The 19,687-nt window shown below is 43.5% G+C and overlaps 1 protein-coding gene across 8 annotated transcripts in view; it reads right to left on the reverse strand.

Moving 5' to 3' along the window:
- Positions 1–5,793: 5,793 nt before the first annotated feature.
- The window catches only part of HDAC8 (histone deacetylase 8), a 221,122-nt gene continuing 207,228 nt past the window's right edge, over positions 5,794–19,687 (reverse strand). Inside the window, exons 13-14 of one of the 8 annotated variants that reach the window (XM_027053673.2) lie at positions 6,959–7,033; positions 5,794–6,354 (exon numbers count right to left, since the gene is read on the reverse strand). In XM_027053673.2, coding sequence (XP_026909474.1) covers positions 6,332–6,354; positions 6,959–7,033 — 98 coding nt within the window. In that variant the 3' untranslated portion in view covers positions 5,794–6,331. The remainder of the gene's footprint in view (positions 6,355–6,958; positions 7,034–19,687) is intronic. The other 7 variants (XM_027053672.2, XM_027053676.2, XM_027053675.2 and 4 more) reach the window with 7 other exon arrangements.

Here is a 19,687-nt window from a genome sequence, read left to right on the forward strand (position 1 = left end):
ATAGCTCATTGTGGTTTTGATTTACGAATAATTTCTTGAAAAATTTTGTATTATGTTTATTTTTGAGAGGAAGAGATAGAGCATGAACGGGGGAGGGGCAGAGAAAGAGGGAGACACAGAATCCAAAGCAGGCTCCGGGCTCTGAGCTGTCAGTGCAGAGCCTGATGCAGGGCTTGAACTCACAGACTGTGATATCATGACCTGAGATGAAGTTGGACACTCAACTGACTGAGCCACCCAGGTGCCCCAATTTATGGGCAATTTCTTTACAACACCTAGTCCATGTCCAAATTTCTCCTATTGCCTTAAAGATACCTTTTTATAGTTGGTTTTCTTGAATACTGTCTAATATTCTGTGTTCTGACAACACTCAAGTGCTTGTGGAATCCCTAAATTTTATGTGTCTTTGCCTGGAATGCTTGTCCCTCCCCTTCCCCCCACCCTGCCCCTACGCCTGGCCGTAGATCCGCTTGAGTGTCATCCCCTGTTTGTGGCCTTCATGATTGTCACAGTGTAGATTGCTTTTCTCTCCTATGTCCCATAATACTGAGGATATGACACTGCTTTATCTTAGTACATTGTTCCACCATTCCATAGGTATATATTGGGAATTACCATGGTACCATGCCAGGCACTGGGGATACAGCAGTGAAACTGTCAAAGTTCCCACCCTCTTAGTGCATGTAAGTAGGAATAAATAAAAAATGAATAAGATAATGCTAAATGGTATAAAAATAGGGGTTTTTTTTGGCTTTTTTTTTGTTTGTTTGGAATAGAGAGGAGGGCGGCGAGGCCACAATAGATGAGGTGGCCGGTGTATTTTACTGAGGCAGTGATATGTGGCTAAGAACTGAATGAGAGGGAACCAATCTGAGGAAGATCTGGGCATTCCAGGCAGAAGGACCAGCATTTGCAGAGACCCTGAGGGAGGTGGCCCTGTCTTGAAAGGCTCTATTTACATCCATCTTTACCTCTGCATCTGTAGATTTCATCCTTTTGGGGAATCATAGAATGCCATCCCCCACCCAGTGTTGAGAATCTGAAAATTAGCTATGGATCCTTGCCCCAGAAGAATGTGCAAATGCGCAGCCACACAAATTTGCATCCTATTTCTCTAATTCTTGAAGCCAGGGAACTTCAGAAAGATTTCCTGCCCTGACTGGGTTCATATTAAGGACAGAAACTGTCTACTACTGATATCTAAAACGCTCTGTACAATGTTCATTATCTCTTTGATCCCTGGGAACCTCCCCTTGAGGTAGGTAACAGGTATGACCCCTTTTTGATAGGTGAGGAGAGAAGGCTCAGGGACAGTGAGTTACTTGGCCAATGTCACAAAGCTAGTGAGTGACAGGAGGGGATTTAAACCCAAGTACTGTGCGCATAATTGCATGCATACTAAGGCACTGCTGGTCATCTTGGGGCCCAGCTCTGAGCAGGAGGTTTCGAGACTTGTCCCAAGAGCAAAGGCTGGGGGAGGAGAAGCTGCTGGAGCTTTCTGTGTAGGGGCTTAGAGATGTCAAAACCCACTCTGTCTAATGGCTGTTTGCTTTCCTTCTTTCCCTTCCTTCTCCTTGTCCTCTTCTTCTTCCTCCTCCTTCCATTTTTGTTGAATGACAATATTTGATTTTCTTATAAAGAAGCCTTTCTGCCTTAGAAAGAGTCTTTTAAATATAGAATTGGAAATATACTGCTCTCTCTGTGACAGCTCACAATGAATACAGCAGAGGCAGATCCACCTCCCCCCAATCCCAAAGGGAAACTGGCTTGGGATTTTTCCGTTGGCTTTTGAAAAAAATTATTTATTTACTTTTTTTGGACCAGGTAATGCATTCACAGGGTTCAGAAATCAAAAGTTACAAAAAGGAACACAGTACAAGTCTCTCTCATTCCCCTGCCACCTGCCACCTGGTTTCCCTGCCTAGAGGCAACTGAGGTGCCCCAGTTTCTTGTGTATCTTTCCAAAGATGTTTTATGCAAATATAAGCATACCCATTATATATACATATCTTTTTTAATGGTTATTTTCTTAACCCTTGAGTTGCAGACAGACTATAGTCTTCCGTCTCTGGCTCTCTCGCCCCTGAGTGCCTCAGGAATAGTGGAGGCCTGCTGAGATCCTGGTAGCACCGGGTTTTCCTCAGTTTCCAGGCCCATTTTCATGGCAGCCCTCCCCCTCCCCCGTCCCATCTGCACACAACTCTTTAGGCTCTTTTCAAAGTCGTATTAGTGATAATTCATCAAGCACTCACAATAGTCTATGAAGTGTAAGAATCATTTGTCTCACTTTATGGGTAGGGAAACAGACCCAGAAGTGTCGAGTAACTTGCTGAAAAGCACACAACTAATGTCCTTATGTGCTGAGGGCCTGGGAGCAGTGTGGCTTGGTCCAGCTTGGACTTTGGAAGCAATAAGAAAGTTGTTTACTCCGAAGTCACAGTTTAAAAATATTTCAGTGGCACTAGGTGTGGAGCAGTGGAAAAAGTAAGGAAAGTTGCAGTTTCAGCTGGGTTTGCTTCCTGCCTCTGCCCCTTGCAACTGGGCAAGTTCCTTCACAGTTTGTAGCCTCAGTTTGCTAATCTATAAAGTGGGGATTATAATACCCACCCAGCAGGGTGGAGAGTGACATATTATAAAAGAAAGTGATTTGTAAAGTGGGGCATATTCCAATGCTTGCTTTGCATTATTATTATGGTTATTATGGCTGGTCCTTGCAAGCACAAAGGTAGCTGTTTCCTGAAGCCGGGGCAGGCTCACACCGGGTATGAAGTTGCCCCGCCCTCAAGCCAACAAATCTAAAAAAGACCCCCTCTGGCCTAGTGATTTGTAAATCAGGAGCCCTCCACCTGGACCAATCTTTCTTTCTAGCTCAGAACCTCCTGGGTGGTTAGAACTGCCCGAGGGTCTGAGCACAAACTATTCCTCAGTGGGTGTCTTGAATTTACTTTGATCTGGAACTTCCCCTACAGATCGGTTCTTTTTTTTTTTTTTTTAAGTTGATTTTCCCAATTACAAAACTAGAATGTGCTTACTGGAGAAAATCTGGAAAATATTGAAAAGTAGAAGGAACAAAAATTAAACCATCCCTACACATTCCTCCTTCAAAGAAGCCTACTTCGGTTGATATTTTGGTGTATTTCCTTTCAGTCTTTTTTACCCGCAGGCACTTATGATAATTCTTAGCAAAACAATTTTTTTTTACAGATTTATTGAGGTATAACTGTTATACCAAAAGCTGCACATATTTAATGTGTACAACTTGATGACTTTAGACTGTGTGGAGCAACTCTTAATCTGTCTTGCTGATTTTGTGAATGCTGTGTCCACCTTTGGGTATTTCAATTTTAATTTTTAAAAACTTGAAATTATTCCGGGGTGCCTGGGTGGCTCAGTCGCTTAAGCGTCTGACTTTGGCTCAGGTCATGATCTTGTGGTTCAAGAGTTTGAGCCATGCATCCGGCTCTGCGCTGACAGTGCAGAGCCTGCTTGGGATTGTCTCTCTCCCACTCTGTCTCTGCTCTTCCCCCCACCCCTGCCTTTCTCTCAAAATAAATAATAAACTTAAAAAAAAAGAGTCAACTTATTTTTAAAAAGTTAAAATTATTCCTAGTTTTATCTATGGGATTATTTTTAGCCTAGTTTTAAAAAAGATTTTTTAAATGTTTGTTTATTTTTGAGAGAGAGAGAGAAAAGCGCGTACACGCAAGTGGGGGAGGGGCAGAGAGAGAGAGGGAGACACAGAATCTGAAGTGGACTCCAGGCTCCGAGCTGTCAGCACAGTTCCCATGGGGCTCGAACTCATGAACCATGAGTTCATGACCTGAGCCCAAGTCGGATGCTTAACCTACTGAGCCACCCAGATGCCCTTAGTTTAATTTTTTTTATTTAAAAAATTTTTTAATGTTTATTTATTCTTGAGAAAGACAGAGACAGAGTGTGAGCAGGGGTGGGGCAAAGAGAGAGGGAGACACAGAATCCAAAGCAGGCTTCAGGCTCTGAGCTGCCAGCACAGAGCTAGACATGGGGCTTGAACCCGCGAACAGCGAGATCATGACCTGAGCCAAAGTCAGACACTTAACCGAGCCACCCAGGTGCCCCCTTAGCTTAATTTTTTAAATAGATTTTATTTTTAAGTAATCTCTACACCCAACATGGGGCTGGAACTCACAACCTTGAGATCAAGAGTTGCATGCTCCACTGACTGAGCCAGCCAGGCACTCTAGCCTAACATTTTCAACAAGAACCAAATAAAAAGGAATCCTGAAGGCCATTGAGGTGGTGCACTTTCAGGAACAAGCCTGGCCTCTGGGATGTCCAGCAGCGGGTCAGTGCTACAGCTTGCTTTGGTGCTGTTGGTCAGAGGTCGGGCTAAGACAACAGTAGTTAGTTAAGGTGAAAAGAAGGTGGCATTGGCCATCCAGTGGAAAAAAGTTCCTTTTCATTCAGGTCTGTTCTCCTTGAAAGGAAAATGGATCACTAGCATTTACCACTTTACCAGGTGGTTACCTCTTAGGGATGAGGCCTTCACAGGAATTTGGGTGATGGCTTTGGACGTGGATCGCTGGTATAGAGGACCCCCCCACACCCCCACACCCCGCAACCGGATTAAGCAAGCCTTTGAGACAACAAACCTTGCTGGGTGGTCTCTTGTAGGCTTGGAATTCAGACTTCCCATTTTACCTTCCTTGGCCTCCCCCACCCCCAACTGCCTCATTCAGTGCCTCCACCCTCTTATTTTTTTTTTTAATCCCCCTTCTTTTGGGTATAAGTAAAACTGCCCTTAAGCTGAGCATGTATAATTAGAATAGTGGGCATTTGGAGTGACTGGTATTCCTAGCCAACCAGGCGCCCCAATGTTGTTTAATAAAAGCTTGGCTATTCCCATCCTGGATACGGTCAAGGCTTTTTCCACTCCCTTCTGCGGAATGCCCATCCCCCTCTCTGTGGCCTGGAGAAGTACAACTCACCCTAAGAGGCCTGGCTCAAATATCACCCCCTTTAAAATGCTCCGTGATGCTGTCCTGGCTGGGCGAGTGGCTCTTTCCTCAACACTCCTACACCTCTGGATTCATGCTGGTAGCAGAGCGGAAATATGTCGGGATCTGGTTCTTTCCCTCCTCCTTTGCCCTGTCTGGGAGTTCCTAGATGGCCAGGATGGGGCTGCATTCTTGTCTCCTATCCTAATCCCAGGAGTGGAAAGAGCTTCATAAATACTTGGTGAATCAAATCATGAAATCATGATATTTTGCTGTCCCTTCTGCTTTAGCACTCTCTCTCTCTCTCTTTGTCTGTTATTCCCCATCCACATTTTGCCACCTTCACTCCCTCCCACCCCCAGATTACAGTAAAAATTGTATCCCATTGCAATCAAGCGTACTGATTATCTACATTTGACAGGCAAGTATCCTCACTATCCATCAAAATGCGCCTCCTTAGATCTGTGAGCCTCCTACCCTTCCCATCCCTAAAGGGCTCCCAGGGAGGGGAATAGCTTCTCCCCATAGGGCCAGCGGCGGGACCTCTCCCTGGTTGCTGTGCCCGTCTTCTCTGGAGTCCTGGATGAGCCCCTGGCACAGGACAGCTTGGACCTTCTGTCCCCAGGACTTAGAGGGAACACACCAGTTCCTCAGGGAGGGGTCGGGGATCCCGCACTCAGAGTCAGCTTCCCAGACTGGGCCAGAACAAAACCTGGAAGCATCAGGGTTAGTCTTGATACTTCGGTGAGAGGAAATGTCCAGAACTGTGTGCACTGTCAGGAGCACTTTACAAGAGGATGATGGGACAAAGAGGTAGGTTTTCAAAGATTTTATTAAAAAACAAAATAGATCCATAATCCTAAAAACAACACAGGTAGATTTCTCCCCACCTCCCATTCTGCCAACCCGTCCCCCTCCCCTAAAGACTCCATCCAGAAGGTACTGAAGCCCAAACCCTGCCTCTTGGTTCTCCCCACCCCGCAAACCTGTGACCCAAGCTCCACACTTTCCTCCAGCCTCTGATGTCTCCTTTAAGAAAATAAAAATACTCCCTCCCCACTCGCTTAAAAATAATTTTCAAAGATTAAAAATGGCATTTGTGTGTTTTTAAAAAATAAACACTTTAAATGCTGGAAATCTCTCTCTTCCCCTAGGCCTAGTTGAGGCCTCTGGGGTGCTTGCCTGCCTCACCCCAGGAGGCCAGCTGCCACATGGTGCCCCTTGGAAATTTTCAGGAAGTAATTTCTTCCAAATTTCCCCTGCAGTCACAAATTCCACACACTGCTCGCATAAACACGCTGTCTTCATTACAGGCACTGTTCCTCAGCTCTGGAAACCTGATCTCTTTTTGTCAACTAGACCACATGCTTCAGATTCCCTGCAAACAGGAGAGAAAACAAAATTCAGGTAACATACATGAATTATACCTCGATAAAGCTTTTTTTTTTTTTTAAAGCATTTGCACTGGGGACTTGTTCTCTTGCTGCTGTTGGGAACACAGGGACCCTGACATATGAACAAGCCCGGGCTAGCCTCCTGGATGGTGAGAGACACATGGTTCAGTTACCCTCACAACCACCAGTTACCCACCAGACAAGTGAGTGAGGCCTTTGGCAGCCAGCTGACTGCATTGTTGGGTGAACCCTGCCAAAACCAGCAGAAGAACCGCCCAGCTGAGCCCAGCCCAATTGCCAATCCACAGAGTCATGGGCTAAACAGATGATTATTTAAGACACACACACACAAATTCAGGCAACTTTTCAGAATTCACTCTTCACTAACTGCATCAAATCTTCCCCCACTCTCAACATTTCTTCCTGACTTAGGCCACAACACTTCTAGCAGTTTCTCTTGTGATGACCCATGAAATATGAATTGGGAGCTTCCCCCCTCCCCCGCACTCAGGCCTAAGAGTCTTTTAGGGATAAGTGAGCACTTGAAATCCTATAGGACTGAGCTCCAGGAATGAAAAATTTGCTCACTTGGTCTCTCCACAGCTTTCTTCTTGCCCCACTTCCCCAAACACTGGGCTCCAGACACTACTGACAGCTTCTCCTCTGAAACAGGAAGAATGCCCCATGAAGGCAGGTACCTGGGCTGTCTTACATTTAAAAAATTTTTTTAAATGTTTATTTATTTTTGAGAGAGAGAGAGTCAGAGTGTGAGCAGGGGAGGGGCAGAGAGGGAGAGGGAGACACAGAATCCAAAGCAGGTTCCAGGCTCCAAGTTGTCAGCTGGGGCTCGAACTCATGAGCTGTGAGATCATGACATGAGCTGAAGTCAACACTTAACTGACCAAGCCATCCAGGCACCCCTGTCTTACTGTCTTTTTAAGTTTATTTATTCATTTTGAGAGAGAGGGAGGGAGACAGAGAGATAGGGAGAGAGAGAGCTCTCATGTTGTCAGCACAGAGCCCAACACAGAGCTTTATACCATGAACCATGAGATCACGACCTGAGCTGCAATCAAGTCTCAGAAGCTTAACCAACTGAGCCACCCAGGCACCCTTGGGCTGTCTTACTTTTGATTGATCTCTAAAGTCTAGCACAGTGCCTCACACACAGCAGGTGCTCAACAAATGGCTGAGTGAATTGAGGTAGGAATGAAAGAAAATCAGCAACCACTTGCCTATCTAGATTTATGTATGTATGTATGTATGTATGTATGTATGTATGTATGTATTTTGAAATCTCTACATCCAACGCAGGGCTCAAACTCACAACCCTGAGATCAAGAGTTGCATGCTCTTCTGGCTGAGCTAGCCAGGCACCCTCTAGTTTTATTTTTAACTTAACATACAAGAAAATTGATTTGTATGGATAGTTCTATGATTTTTAACACATGTATAGATTTATGACACAGAATAGTCCCATTACCCTCTAAAATTCCCTAAGCTATCCCTTGGCAGTCACATCCTCTCCTTCCTCTCTTACCACCTGGCAATCACTGATTTATTCTCCATCACTATGTGTTGTCTTTTTCAGAATGTCATTTAAATGGAATAAAAACACAGTGTAGGGACACCTGGGTGGCTCAGGCAGTTAAACGTCCAACACAGGTCTGGTCATAATCTCGCGGTCCTTGAGTTCGAGCCCCGCATTGGGTTCTGCACTGACAGCTCAGAGCCTGGAGCCTGCTTCGGATTCTGTGTCTCTGTCTCTCTGCCCACCCCCCCCCCCACTTGTGCTCTCTCTCTCTCTCTCTCTGAAAAATAAACATTAAAAAATTAAAAAAACCACAGTGTATAACCTTTTATGATTGCCTTCTTTCATGCAGCACACTTCCTTTGTGTGTCATGCAAACTTTTAGGTGTATCAACAACTTATTCCTTTTTGGGGGAGTACTTAACTTTTTAATTTTTCAATTATTATAGATGTATAGGAAGTTGAAAAAAAATACCAAGAGGTACCCTTCAATAAGTTTCTTCAAGTGGCAACATCTTTCATAATGATTATTTAAATATCAAACCCAGGAAATTGATATTGGTACAATTCACAGACCACATTCAGATTTTACCAGTTTTACATGCACACATTTGTGTGTGTGTGTGTGTGTGTGTGTGTGTGTGTCTGTTTCTGTGTTTGTAAATGTACAGTTCTCTGCAGTTTTATCACATGTAGATTTGTGTAATCCCCACCACAAGAAGATACAGAATGTTATCCCATCACCACAAGGATTCCCCTCATGGTACCTTGTTACAGTAACTCCTCCCTAATCTCTAACCTCTAACAATCAATCTGGTTTCCAGTTCTATAATTTTGTATATGACCTTTTGAGACTGGCTTTCTTTCATAATTTTTTTTAAAAATATGTATTCATTTTTGAGAGAGAGAGAGACAGAGCATGAGCGGTAGAGGGGCAGACAGAGAGGGAAACACAGATCCAAAGCAGACTCCAGGCTCCGAGCTGTCAGCACAGAGCCCGATGTGGGGCTCAAACTCATGAACCGTGAGATCATGACCTGAGCCAAAGTTGGACGTTTAACTGAGCCACCCAGGCACCCCCGAGATTAGCTTTCTTTGCTCAGCATATGGCCCTTATAATCCATTCAAGTTGTATGTTAAGTTTGTTCCTTTTTACCGCAGAGTAGGATTCCATGGTCTGGATGCACCAGAGTGTGCATCAGCCATTGAAGGGCATCTGCATTGTTTCCAATGTGGGGCTATTACACATAAAGCTGCTATGGACATCCATGTAGAAATTTTTGTGACCATAGTTTTCATTTCTCTGGGATAAATGCCCAAGAGAGCAATTGCTGTATCATATGGTAGTTGCATGCTTGGTTTGATAAGAAACTGTCAAACTGTTTTCTAGAGTGGTCATACCATTGTGCATTTCCACCAGCAATGTATAAGGGATCTAGTTTCTCAGCATTTTTGTCAGCATTTGGTGGTTTCACCAGTTTTTATTTTGGCCATTCCTATATGTGTGTAGAGATCTTTTACTGTGGTCTCAATTTGCATTTTCCTAATGGTGAATGATGTTGAACATCTTTTCATGTGCTTATTTGTGGTCTGTATATCCCCTTCATGTCTTTTGCTGATTGGATTTTTTTTTTACTGTTGAGTTTGGAGAGTTCTTTATATATTCTAGATACACATCTGTTGTTAGGTGCACGATTTGAAAATATTTTATCTCAATATGTAACTTGTCTTTTTGTTCTCTTAACTGTTGCAAAACAAAATTTAATTTTTTGGATCATGGTTTTGGTGTTTTAAACCCTTAGGGCTCATCATCTCTGGATAATCTTTGATTCTTCATCTCTTGGTTCAAGCCTCCTCCACATCTAATGATTTGCCAAGCCTAATCTCAAGATGCCTCTCAACTTTGTCCTCCCCTTCCTTTTTTAAATGTTTATTTATTTATTTTGATCCAGAGAGAACTAGAGGGAGCAAGTGGGGGAGGGGCAGAGAGAGGGAGAGAGAGGGAATCCCAACCAGGTTCTGTGCTGTCAGCCCAGAGTCCGACACTGGGCTCAAACTCATGGACCGCTTGATCATGTCCCGAGCCCAAGTCGGATGCTTAACCAACTGAACCACCCAGGCGCTCCTCCCCACCTCCGTCTTCTCCTTTCTATTCCACCCTCCCCAACTTAGTCACATATCTCATCACTCAGGTCACTGCAATAGTCTCTTAACTGCTGCTCCTGCCTCCGGAGCTGTCCCGCACACCATTGGTAGCTGTGTTCACATGCCTTCTCTGCTCCAAAAATCCTTCAACAGCTCCTCACTACCTATAAATGAAGTCAAACCCCTTAGCTTAAATTTGCCCCATCCATACTTTCCCATCTCCATGTGGGCCTTTGCTTGTATTGTTGCTTCTTCTGAGGAAAACCTATAGGGGATCCTGATGCTGAAGCTAGGGGTCCTTGCATCTGTAAGTGTAGCCAGAGCTTGATGACTGAGTGAATGCACAGATAAACAAAATTTCAAGTCTGAGTACTCCAACAACACATGTTCACAGAAAGGAAAGGTGGGTGCTGTATTCTCTGCTGTTCTGTCTCACTCTCCAGTTACATTTGGAGGCAATTAAGAAAAACAACAGAAATAATTTCCACCAAAAGTTGATGATGAGCAATATTGAGTTCGGGTAACAATAAAAATGTAAGCTTAAATAATGCCCATTGTTTCCCCCCTACATCTAGCTTTTCCAGCAGTGGGTGGCAGCCTGAGAAAATTCTAAAGGCCAGCATGGTCTAGGGCCTGGGAAGACAGAGTACAGACCAGAGGAGGCAAATGTAAATGCTTATAGAAGTCAAGGATGTACTGTATGTGAGTAAAGCATATTTAGGGCAAGACATATGGAGCCTTCTTGATCCTTTGTTCTTTTTCTTACTTTCAATCATGACCTGAATAGAAGCAATAGTTCCCTCTTTTCTTACTTCTATTACAAAAGAAAACAAAAGCAAAACAGCATATGTGAGATGATAAATGGAAATTCACACTTGGCGTATGGTAGGAGATGCAACAGGGAATGGTGGGGTTTGTGGCAAAGAGGAAGGTACATTTTCACAAAAGAGGCAGCTGCTACCCAGTCTCACATTTACTACTGAGCAGGAAGTTGGTCCTAGTGTGACCAGATCTATTTTCCAAGAGAGATTAAAACTTCACACTTTTAAAAAGTATATTTATTTTGAGAGAGAAAGAGAAGGAGAGGGACAGAGACAGAGAGGGAGAGAGAATCCCAAGCAGGCTCCATGCAGTCAGCACAGAGCCCGATGTGGGGCTCGAATTCATGAACTGCGAGATCATAACCTGAGCTGAAATCAAGAGTTGGATGATTAAAAAAAAAAAAAAAAAGGATGCCTGGGTGGCTCAGTCAGTTAAGCCTCCAACCTTGGCTCAGGTCATAATCTCACGGTTTGCAGGTTCAAGCCCTGCATCGGGCTCTGTGTTGACAGTTGAAGCCTTGCTTTGGATTCTGTGTCTCCCTCTCTCCCTGCCTCTCCCTTGCTCATGCTCTGTCTCTCTCTCTTCTCAAAAATAAAATAAAAACATTGAAAAAGAAGAATTGGATGCTTAACTGACTGAGCCAACTAGGTGCTCCAGAAATTCACATATTTATGTAAAGTTTCTGCAGTGTTAAATATGGAAAATTGATTTACACTTAAAAATTTTTTAAAAATGTTTATTTATTATGGAGAGACAGAGAGAGACAGAGCATGAGCATGGGAGGGGCAGAGAGAGGGGGAGACACAGAATCTGAAGCAGGCTCCAGGCTCTGAGCTGTCAGCATAGAGCCTGACGCGGGGCTGGAACTCATAAACCACCAGATCATGACCTGAACCAAAGTCAGAGGCTTAACCAAGTGAGCCACCCAGGTGCCCCAATTTTCATTTTTTAAGATATCAATATGTGAGGCCAAAGAAAACAACTTTGGAGGCAAGATGTGGCTCATAGGCTCCCAGTTTGTGATGTTTGGATTATCTCTGTGACAATTCTGGACTCCAACTACAACACCCCATTTTACCCTCAAATATCTCGGTTTGGACAACAAAGTATATGATCATTCCACCTCTGATGTAGAAGAAGGAGGACTGAAGCAGGACTCAGGAGGCCTGGGTTCTATCAATTCATTAATCAACTGACTCATTTGTTCATGCATTTATTCAATAAACATTTATGAAGTATGTATTCTTTGCCAGGCACTAGGTGCTAGTGAGCACTTTCTTTAGTCTTTTTTTTTTTTATTAATTAGTAGACTTTATTTTTAGGGCAGTTTTAGGTTTACAGAAAAACTGAGCAAGTACCAAGAATACTCATATCCTCCTGCCTCTTGCCTTCCCTAGCAGTTTCCCCTATTATCAACATTTTGCATTAGCGTGGTACATTTGTTATGATTGAGGAATGAATATTAACACATTATTATCAAGTAAAATCCATACTTTACGTTAAGGTTCACTCTCATTGTATAATTCTATGAGTTTTGACAAGTGCATAATGTTATTTATTTATTTATTTATTTATTTATTTATTTATTTGAGAGAGAGACAGAGAATGCAAGTGGAGGAGGGACACAGAGAGAGAGACACACAGAATCTGAAGCAGGCTCCAGGCTCTGAGCTGTCAGCACAGAGCCTGACACGGGGCTTAAACCCATGAACCACAAGATCATGACCTGAGCCAAAGTCAGACACTTAACTCAAGTGTATAACGTTATGTATCCACCATTACAGTATCACACAGAATAGCTTCACTGCCCTGAAAATCCTGTGCTGCATCTATTCATCTGCCCCTTCCTTTCCCCAAAGCCCTGGCACCCACTGACCTTTCTACTGTCTGTAGTTTTGCCTGTTTGAGAATGTCATATGGTTGAAATCATACAGTGTGTAACCTTTACAGACTGTCTTCCTTCACTCAGCAATTGCATTTAAGTTTCCTTCACATCTTTTTTGTAGCTTGAGAGTTCATTTGTTTTTAACACTGGCAAACATTCCATTGTCTGGCTATACCATAATTGTTTATCCATTTATCTACAGAGGGACATCTTCGTTGCTCCCAAGTTTTGGCAATTATGAATAAAGCAATTATAAATATTTATATGCAGGTTTTTGGTTGGACATGAGTTTCCAACTTATTTGAGTAACTAGCAAGGAGTGTGACTGCTAGATCGCATGTTAGAACTTTGGGAGAGGGGCGCCTGGGTGGCTTAGTCGGTTAAGCATCTGATTCTTGGGTTCAGCTCAGATCATGATCTCACAGTTTGTGGGTTCAAGCTTCGTGTTGGGCTCTGTGCTGACAGTGCAGAGCCTGCTTGGGACTCTCTCCCTCTCTCTCTGCCCCTCCCCCCTCAAAATAAGTAAATAACTTAAAAAAACCTTTGGAAGAAACTGCCAGTTGTCTTCCAAAGTGGCTGTACCATTTTGCATTCCCACTAGCAATGAATGAGAGTTGCTGTTTTTCCACATCCTCATCAGTGTTTGGTGCTGTCAGTGTTTTGGGTTTTAGGTCTTCTAATAGGCATGTAGTGGTATCTCATTGTTTTAATTTGCAATTCCTTAGTGACATGATACTGAGCATATTTTCATACTCTTACTTGCCATTTGTCTATTTTCTTTGGTGAGGTGTCTGTTAAAGTCTTTGGCCCATTTGTTAATTGAGTTATTGTTTTCTTTTTTAAACAAATGTTTATTTATTTTGAGAGAGAGAGACAGAGAGAGAGAGAGAGAGAGGGAGAGAGAGAATCTCAAGCAGGCTCTGTGCCCTCAGTGCAGAGCCCGATGTTGGGCTTGAACTCATGAACTGTGAGATCATGACCTGAGCCAGAACCAAGAGAGTTGGATGCTTAAATGACTGAGTCACCTAGGCACCCTGGGTTATTGTTTTCTTATTGTTGAGTTTTAAGAGTTCTTTGTATATTTTGTATACCCATCCTTTATTAGATATGCATTTTGCAAATTTTTCTCCCAGTCTGTGGCTTGTCTTTTTATTCTTGTATTCTTTACTTTTTAAAATATAGAGTAGCATGGTCCAATAGAACTTCCTGTTATGATTAAACTGTTCTATAGCTATGCCGCCCAAGATGGTAGCACTAGTTACATGCGGCTATTGAGAGGTTGGAATATGGCTAATGCAAGTGAGGAGGTGAATTTTAAATTTTATTTAATTTTAATTAACTTCAATTTAAATGGCCATGTGTGGCAAATGGTGACTATATTGGACAGTGCAGACATGGAACAGTTCCTTGGGCTTTTTTTTTTCTCTGTGACATTGACTAGGGGTCATCTGTATTTCCTCCTTCATTTACAACCTCCCTTTCAATCCATTAGTGAGTCCTGTCAATTCTACCTCCACAATAGGTTCCAAATCCACCCACTTCTGTCCATCCTTCACTGCTCTAACTTTACTCCAAACCACTATCACCTCTTGCATGGACAACCCTAATAGTCTCAAAATTGGTCTCTCTGCTTCCATCTTTGTTCCCTACAGCCTATTTTCTATATAGCAGCTAGAATGTTTTGTTAAAACTTAGGTCAGACCATATCACTTCTATGTTCAAAATCTTCTATGGCTTCTAATCACACTTGGAATAAAATCCAAACTACTTAGCTGCCAAGCCCTGAAGGTTCTGGTGGCTATCTCCTGTCTCCTACCACCACCCTCTTACTTACTCTGTTCTAGCCACATAGAGCTTCTTTGTGTTGCTAGAACACACGAGTCATTTTTCCCCCTTAGGGTTTTCCCCTTCTTTGCATTTGCTGTTCCTTCTGCCTGGAATGTTCTGTCCCTGGATAGTCCCATTTCTGACTCTTCTCATGATTTAGCTCTCAATTCAAAAGTTATCTCTGGAGTGCCTGGGTGGTTCAGTTGGTTGAGCGGGTGACTCTTGATCTCACGGTTCATGAGTTCAAGCCCCACATCATGCTGTGCACTGACAGTGTGGAGCCTGCTTGGAATTCTCTGTCTCCCTCTCTCTCAGTCCCTCCACCACTTGTGCACTCTTTCTCTCTCTCTCTTGAAATAAAAGTTATTTGTGAGAGGCCTTGTGAATGCCAATCTATGTGGCCACCCCCACCCTGTCACTATTTTCTGTCACATTATTGTGTTTAGTTTTCTTCAATCCACTTAGCACACTGAAAACATCTTGTGTGTTTATTTGACTATGTCTGTATCCACTCACAAGCTCTATGAGGGCAGAACCCTTGTCTGTCTTGTTCATCACTCTACTTTTAGCACCCTCAACACTTCCTGGCACATAATAGGTGCCCAAAAATATTCATTGAAGAAATGGACATCTGTAGATCTATAGGGCAGCTAATAAAGCACTTTCCTATTCAGCTCACAGAGGCTTAAAGTTTGGTCATTACTCTTAAGCCTCTTATAAATGTGGTTGGGGAGAGCCAACATATGCTTACAAAAGGAGCATCCATGCCACCAGGCCAAGTGGCAAATGACTTCTGAAGAAAATCAGTGTCATAGCAGTTTGGAGGAATGCTGGGGTGATCCCAGAATACTTGGAGGCCGAGTGGCACCACAGAGGAACACAGAAGTAAATTTAGGACTGTTGAAAAGTGTTTCCCAAACTTCCATGATATGGGTACCTCTTTCAGGTATGTTGTCATATCACTACCTGTATTGATAGTGACAATATTTTTCTTTATATCAGCTCACTTTAGAATTTTTAATACCTATTTGGGCCTCATCTATACTAAGTAGTAGTAGTAATCATCATCATCATCAACGGACTTGATATGTTTAGTACATTTTAAAGCATACATTAGGGGCACCTGGCTGGTTCAGTTGGTTAAGTGTCCGACTTCGGCTCAGGTCATGATCTCTTGGTTGACCAGTTTGAGCCCCGCGTTGGACTCTGTGCTGACAGCTCAGAGCCTGGAGCCTGTTTTGGATTCTATGTCTCCCTCTCTCTGCCCCTCCCCTGATCATGCTCTGTCTCTTTCTCTCTCAAAAATAAATAAACATTAAAAATACATTAAAATTAATATAGTTATTAAAATGGAAAATATCTTTGTGTCACCTCAAATTTTCTCTCATACAGAGGTATGTGAGGCACATTTTGGGAAAAGTCACTGTAGGGATTGCTCTTGGACAGCTGGTGCCCAGGCTGTTCTGCCTCTAGTATCTGAGAATAGTGGATAGTACCCCACCCACCCCCTGCCATCCAGCTCCCTCAACCCAATTTGGTCCCTGTCTCTGTCCATTCATTTCACAAATCTTTACTTGTTGTCTACAATGGGCTAGACCCTGTGCTGGGTGCTGAGGTCACAGAGGAGAACGAAAAATAGTTCTTGCCCTCAAGAAGTTCTCTGTCCAGTGAGGAAGGCACTTTTGGAGGCAAACACATCCTAGTCCATAACAAGGCAATAAAATACCAGTCTGTACAGAGTGCTTAGGGCATATAAAGAAAGGGTGTGGAAGGCTTCACAGAGGAGGCAGCACCTTTAAGGGCAAGGAGGAGAGAATGTTCCAGACATACATAAAGGCAACTTCAAAGTTTTTGTGGCCAGAACACAGGATGAGGGTCAGGGAAGGCGGGCAATGAGGTTGAAGGGATGGTCTGAGGCCAGATCACCAAGGACCTAGAAGGCTTTGGCCTTTACCCTAGAAGCTATGGGGAGCCTCTGAATGATTTTAAGGTGGGGAGGAGGCCCATCTAGCACGGTCTAGGGCTAGAGGAAGTTTTCCAGCTGCTACCCTCCTAATCATGCTTGAGGGTCTCACACTCTACCTAGGAACAATGGCAGAACAGGAGACTTCTACGAAGCCTTGGGCATGTGCTGATATGGATGGCTGATTTAATTTAAGCTCTTAATTATCAACTGTATTGCTTGCCTTGGAATGTAGATCCCTCCTGTCATCAGGAAGCCTTTCAATGACAATTAAGTATAACCACCAATTACCACTTGTCAGCCTCTGACCTGAATTAGAACCTGAGGCTGTGGATTAATCCCACCAAGCTTCTGGTCTTAGCTTGCAAGGGACTACTGCAGTCTCAAACAGAATTGAAGTAATTTCTAAAATAGCTTATGATTCATTTTTTCTCCCCTCCTGTGCCTAAATCTGCTGGCTCCATGTGGAGGGATAGGCACAAGTAACTGTAGAGGTGACATCACAGGAGTGGGCTGCTTGTCTGCTAGCCAGCCTGTGGAGCTTGGCCTGGAGTGCTTTATCTGCTGGGCTGGGCAATGCCTTCCAGCCGTTTTGGAGTCGCAGCTCCAGGTTCCTTGGTCCATGTGCTTTCTCCATATTTCTTTTTCAGACAAAAATTCTGGGCTGGGAAATCCAGGATAATGGGAATAGCAGTGGCAGGAAGAATAACACACAACCTTACATCTGTATAATGCTTTAGACTTGTGAAATTCATTTGCTCCGTTTTGCTCCACCCAAACACCAGTGGGAAATGGAAGCTGGGGTTTTAGGCCTGAACTGGGGATAAACTTTTCTCTTGCACAAAGGAGCTAAATGCTAACATTCCCTGTTCACCTCAATGCACATCATGATTAGGCCTCAGATGCCACCAGAAGGTCAGAGAGACTCCTTTCAGCATCTAGGTGCTTCCTGTAAGATAAATTTTCCAGCACAAATTGCCTGGCAGGCACAATGTATTAACTATGCCATCCTGATTGAGCCAGCAAGTAGTGCCAGTCTCAGCACTGCCAACTCCTCCTGTAGACCACGGTTTACAGTCCCAATAGTCCCAAAGACCTTTACTGGAGCCAGAGGCATGGCTGCTAACTGTGGAGCCCTGAAGGTAGGGTGTGTCATGAACATCTGGAAGTGCCAACAGCTGCCAGAGCAGCTCAAGGGTCTGTGAAAGGAAAAACTGCAATCTGAGTCACATTAGCCACCACTGTGGATCCTGAGGTGAAGGGCCACTGAGCCCAGCCATGAACAGCTGAAGAGTAGGGTGGATGGATTCTTTCCTTGGAGGAGCCATAAAAATAGTTCTGCATTGATCTCATGCTTGCTGTGTGACGTTCCAACACCCGGTCCCAGCATAGCTTGCTGTCCCCAGTGCTCTGTTGCTACAGTCAGCATGAGAAGTCTCCCAGCCCAGCTTCCCTCCCCTGATTTCCCCAGCATCATGGTTGCCAGGCTGGAAACCAAAGGGGTGTCATACTCTTGCTGGCCTTTATGTGTTTTAGAATAGATCTTCATGTACTGCACATGAGCACGTGTGTGTGGAGGGGATGACCATGGTAGCAGTGAGCCACAGATGCTCATCAGTATTGAAGAGTGGCAGGTAATCCTGCTGTTGTTGCTGGACCTGCCGCTGCCTCCACTGCGCAAATTCAGAAAGACCCAGTGCAAGACCATAGGAGCTGGTCAGTGCCATGAAAACGTCATCTTTGTAAACCAAGATGCCGTACTCAGGCAATTCTGTTGGAAATCTTGGCAGGGTATAAAAGTCACCCTTTTGAAAGTTGAATCTGTAAACTTATAATGTGGAAAGCGACTGCCAGAACAGAACATCATCACCTCCAAAGCAGAGAGGCCTCCCAGAACTTGTTTTCCAGCTCACGGGGGATATGTGTGCCTATGAAAATAGACTAAGGATCACTGCCTCAGCCTGTTTTAGAGATGTGAATAAAAATCTTGGCTTGGGACTGCCTTCTTTCTGGTTGACTGATTTTTCAATTGATTTGTATTTATTAGCTAATGAAATTAAAGTTGTAAAAATGATAACAGAAACACAATAAATCTCCCCCACAACTGGCTGTTTCTATGTCACTATGGTACATTCCTCATTTTGATTACTTCAAAGTCTATTATTTTGTTCTCAATTATTCTGTTTTTCTGGCACTGGAGAAAATCAATTTGTTTTATTTTCTCTTATTCATGCACTCAATTATGCTCTTCGGGCACATTTAATCACTTTGATGTTTTCATTTTATGGCCCGTCTCTAGGCACTTCAGCTGCATTGCTGCCAAATGGGCAAGCAGGACTAATTTGCATGTCACAATAGACTTGAAATTCTAACTCAATTTCGAAATCTTTATGAAATCTCCCTCCAAAATATGCTTGGAGCTGCATAGAGGCAGAAGGATGTGGGTAAACCAGAAGCCTATAAAGATGCTTCTCTTTCTTAAAACACTGAGAGCTCCTTTGGTGGCCTGACTGTAGCTTGCAGATGTCCCTGTCCAGGTATAGCAGAGGAGTCCAGAGGATGGGATGTCTGTAGAGCTTGCCCTGGAACTTTGTGGTGAGAGTCCTGCAAAGACTGTCCCTCAGCATCAAGGCCATGGAGGCTGGGCCTGTTTACTCTGGCATAAAATGCCTATTGGCACTGCTGGATTTGGCAGCTATGCTAAAGACAGTACCTGAATCTCAGTTGGTTAAAGGGCCTCCAGGTAGATTGAGGGAACTGTCAACAGTAAAGCATTCCAGAACTCTGAGTGTTTTACCTTATTTTCTCTAATAAGTTCTTTTTTTTTAATAGAAAAATGCAGTTTACTTTATTCTTTTACTGTTTCAAGTTTTTATTTAAATTCTAGTTAGTTAACATATAGTGTAATATTAGTTTCATGAGTAAAACTTAGTGGTTCATCACTTACATACAATACCCAGTGCTCATCACAAGTGCCCTCCTCAATCCCTATCACCGGTTTAACCCATCCCCCTTCCTCCCCTTCAGCAACCCTCAGCTAGTTCTTAATAGTTAAGAGCCTCCTCTCTAATAAGTTCTGACCTCTCTTTTGTCTCCTGATTATTTTATTTCTTAAAAATTTATTTTAGAGAGGGGTGCCTGGGT

The sequence above is a fragment of the Acinonyx jubatus genome, chromosome X (assembly GCF_027475565.1).
Source record: "Acinonyx jubatus isolate Ajub_Pintada_27869175 chromosome X, VMU_Ajub_asm_v1.0, whole genome shotgun sequence".
Lineage (NCBI taxonomy): Eukaryota > Metazoa > Chordata > Mammalia > Carnivora > Felidae > Acinonyx > Acinonyx jubatus.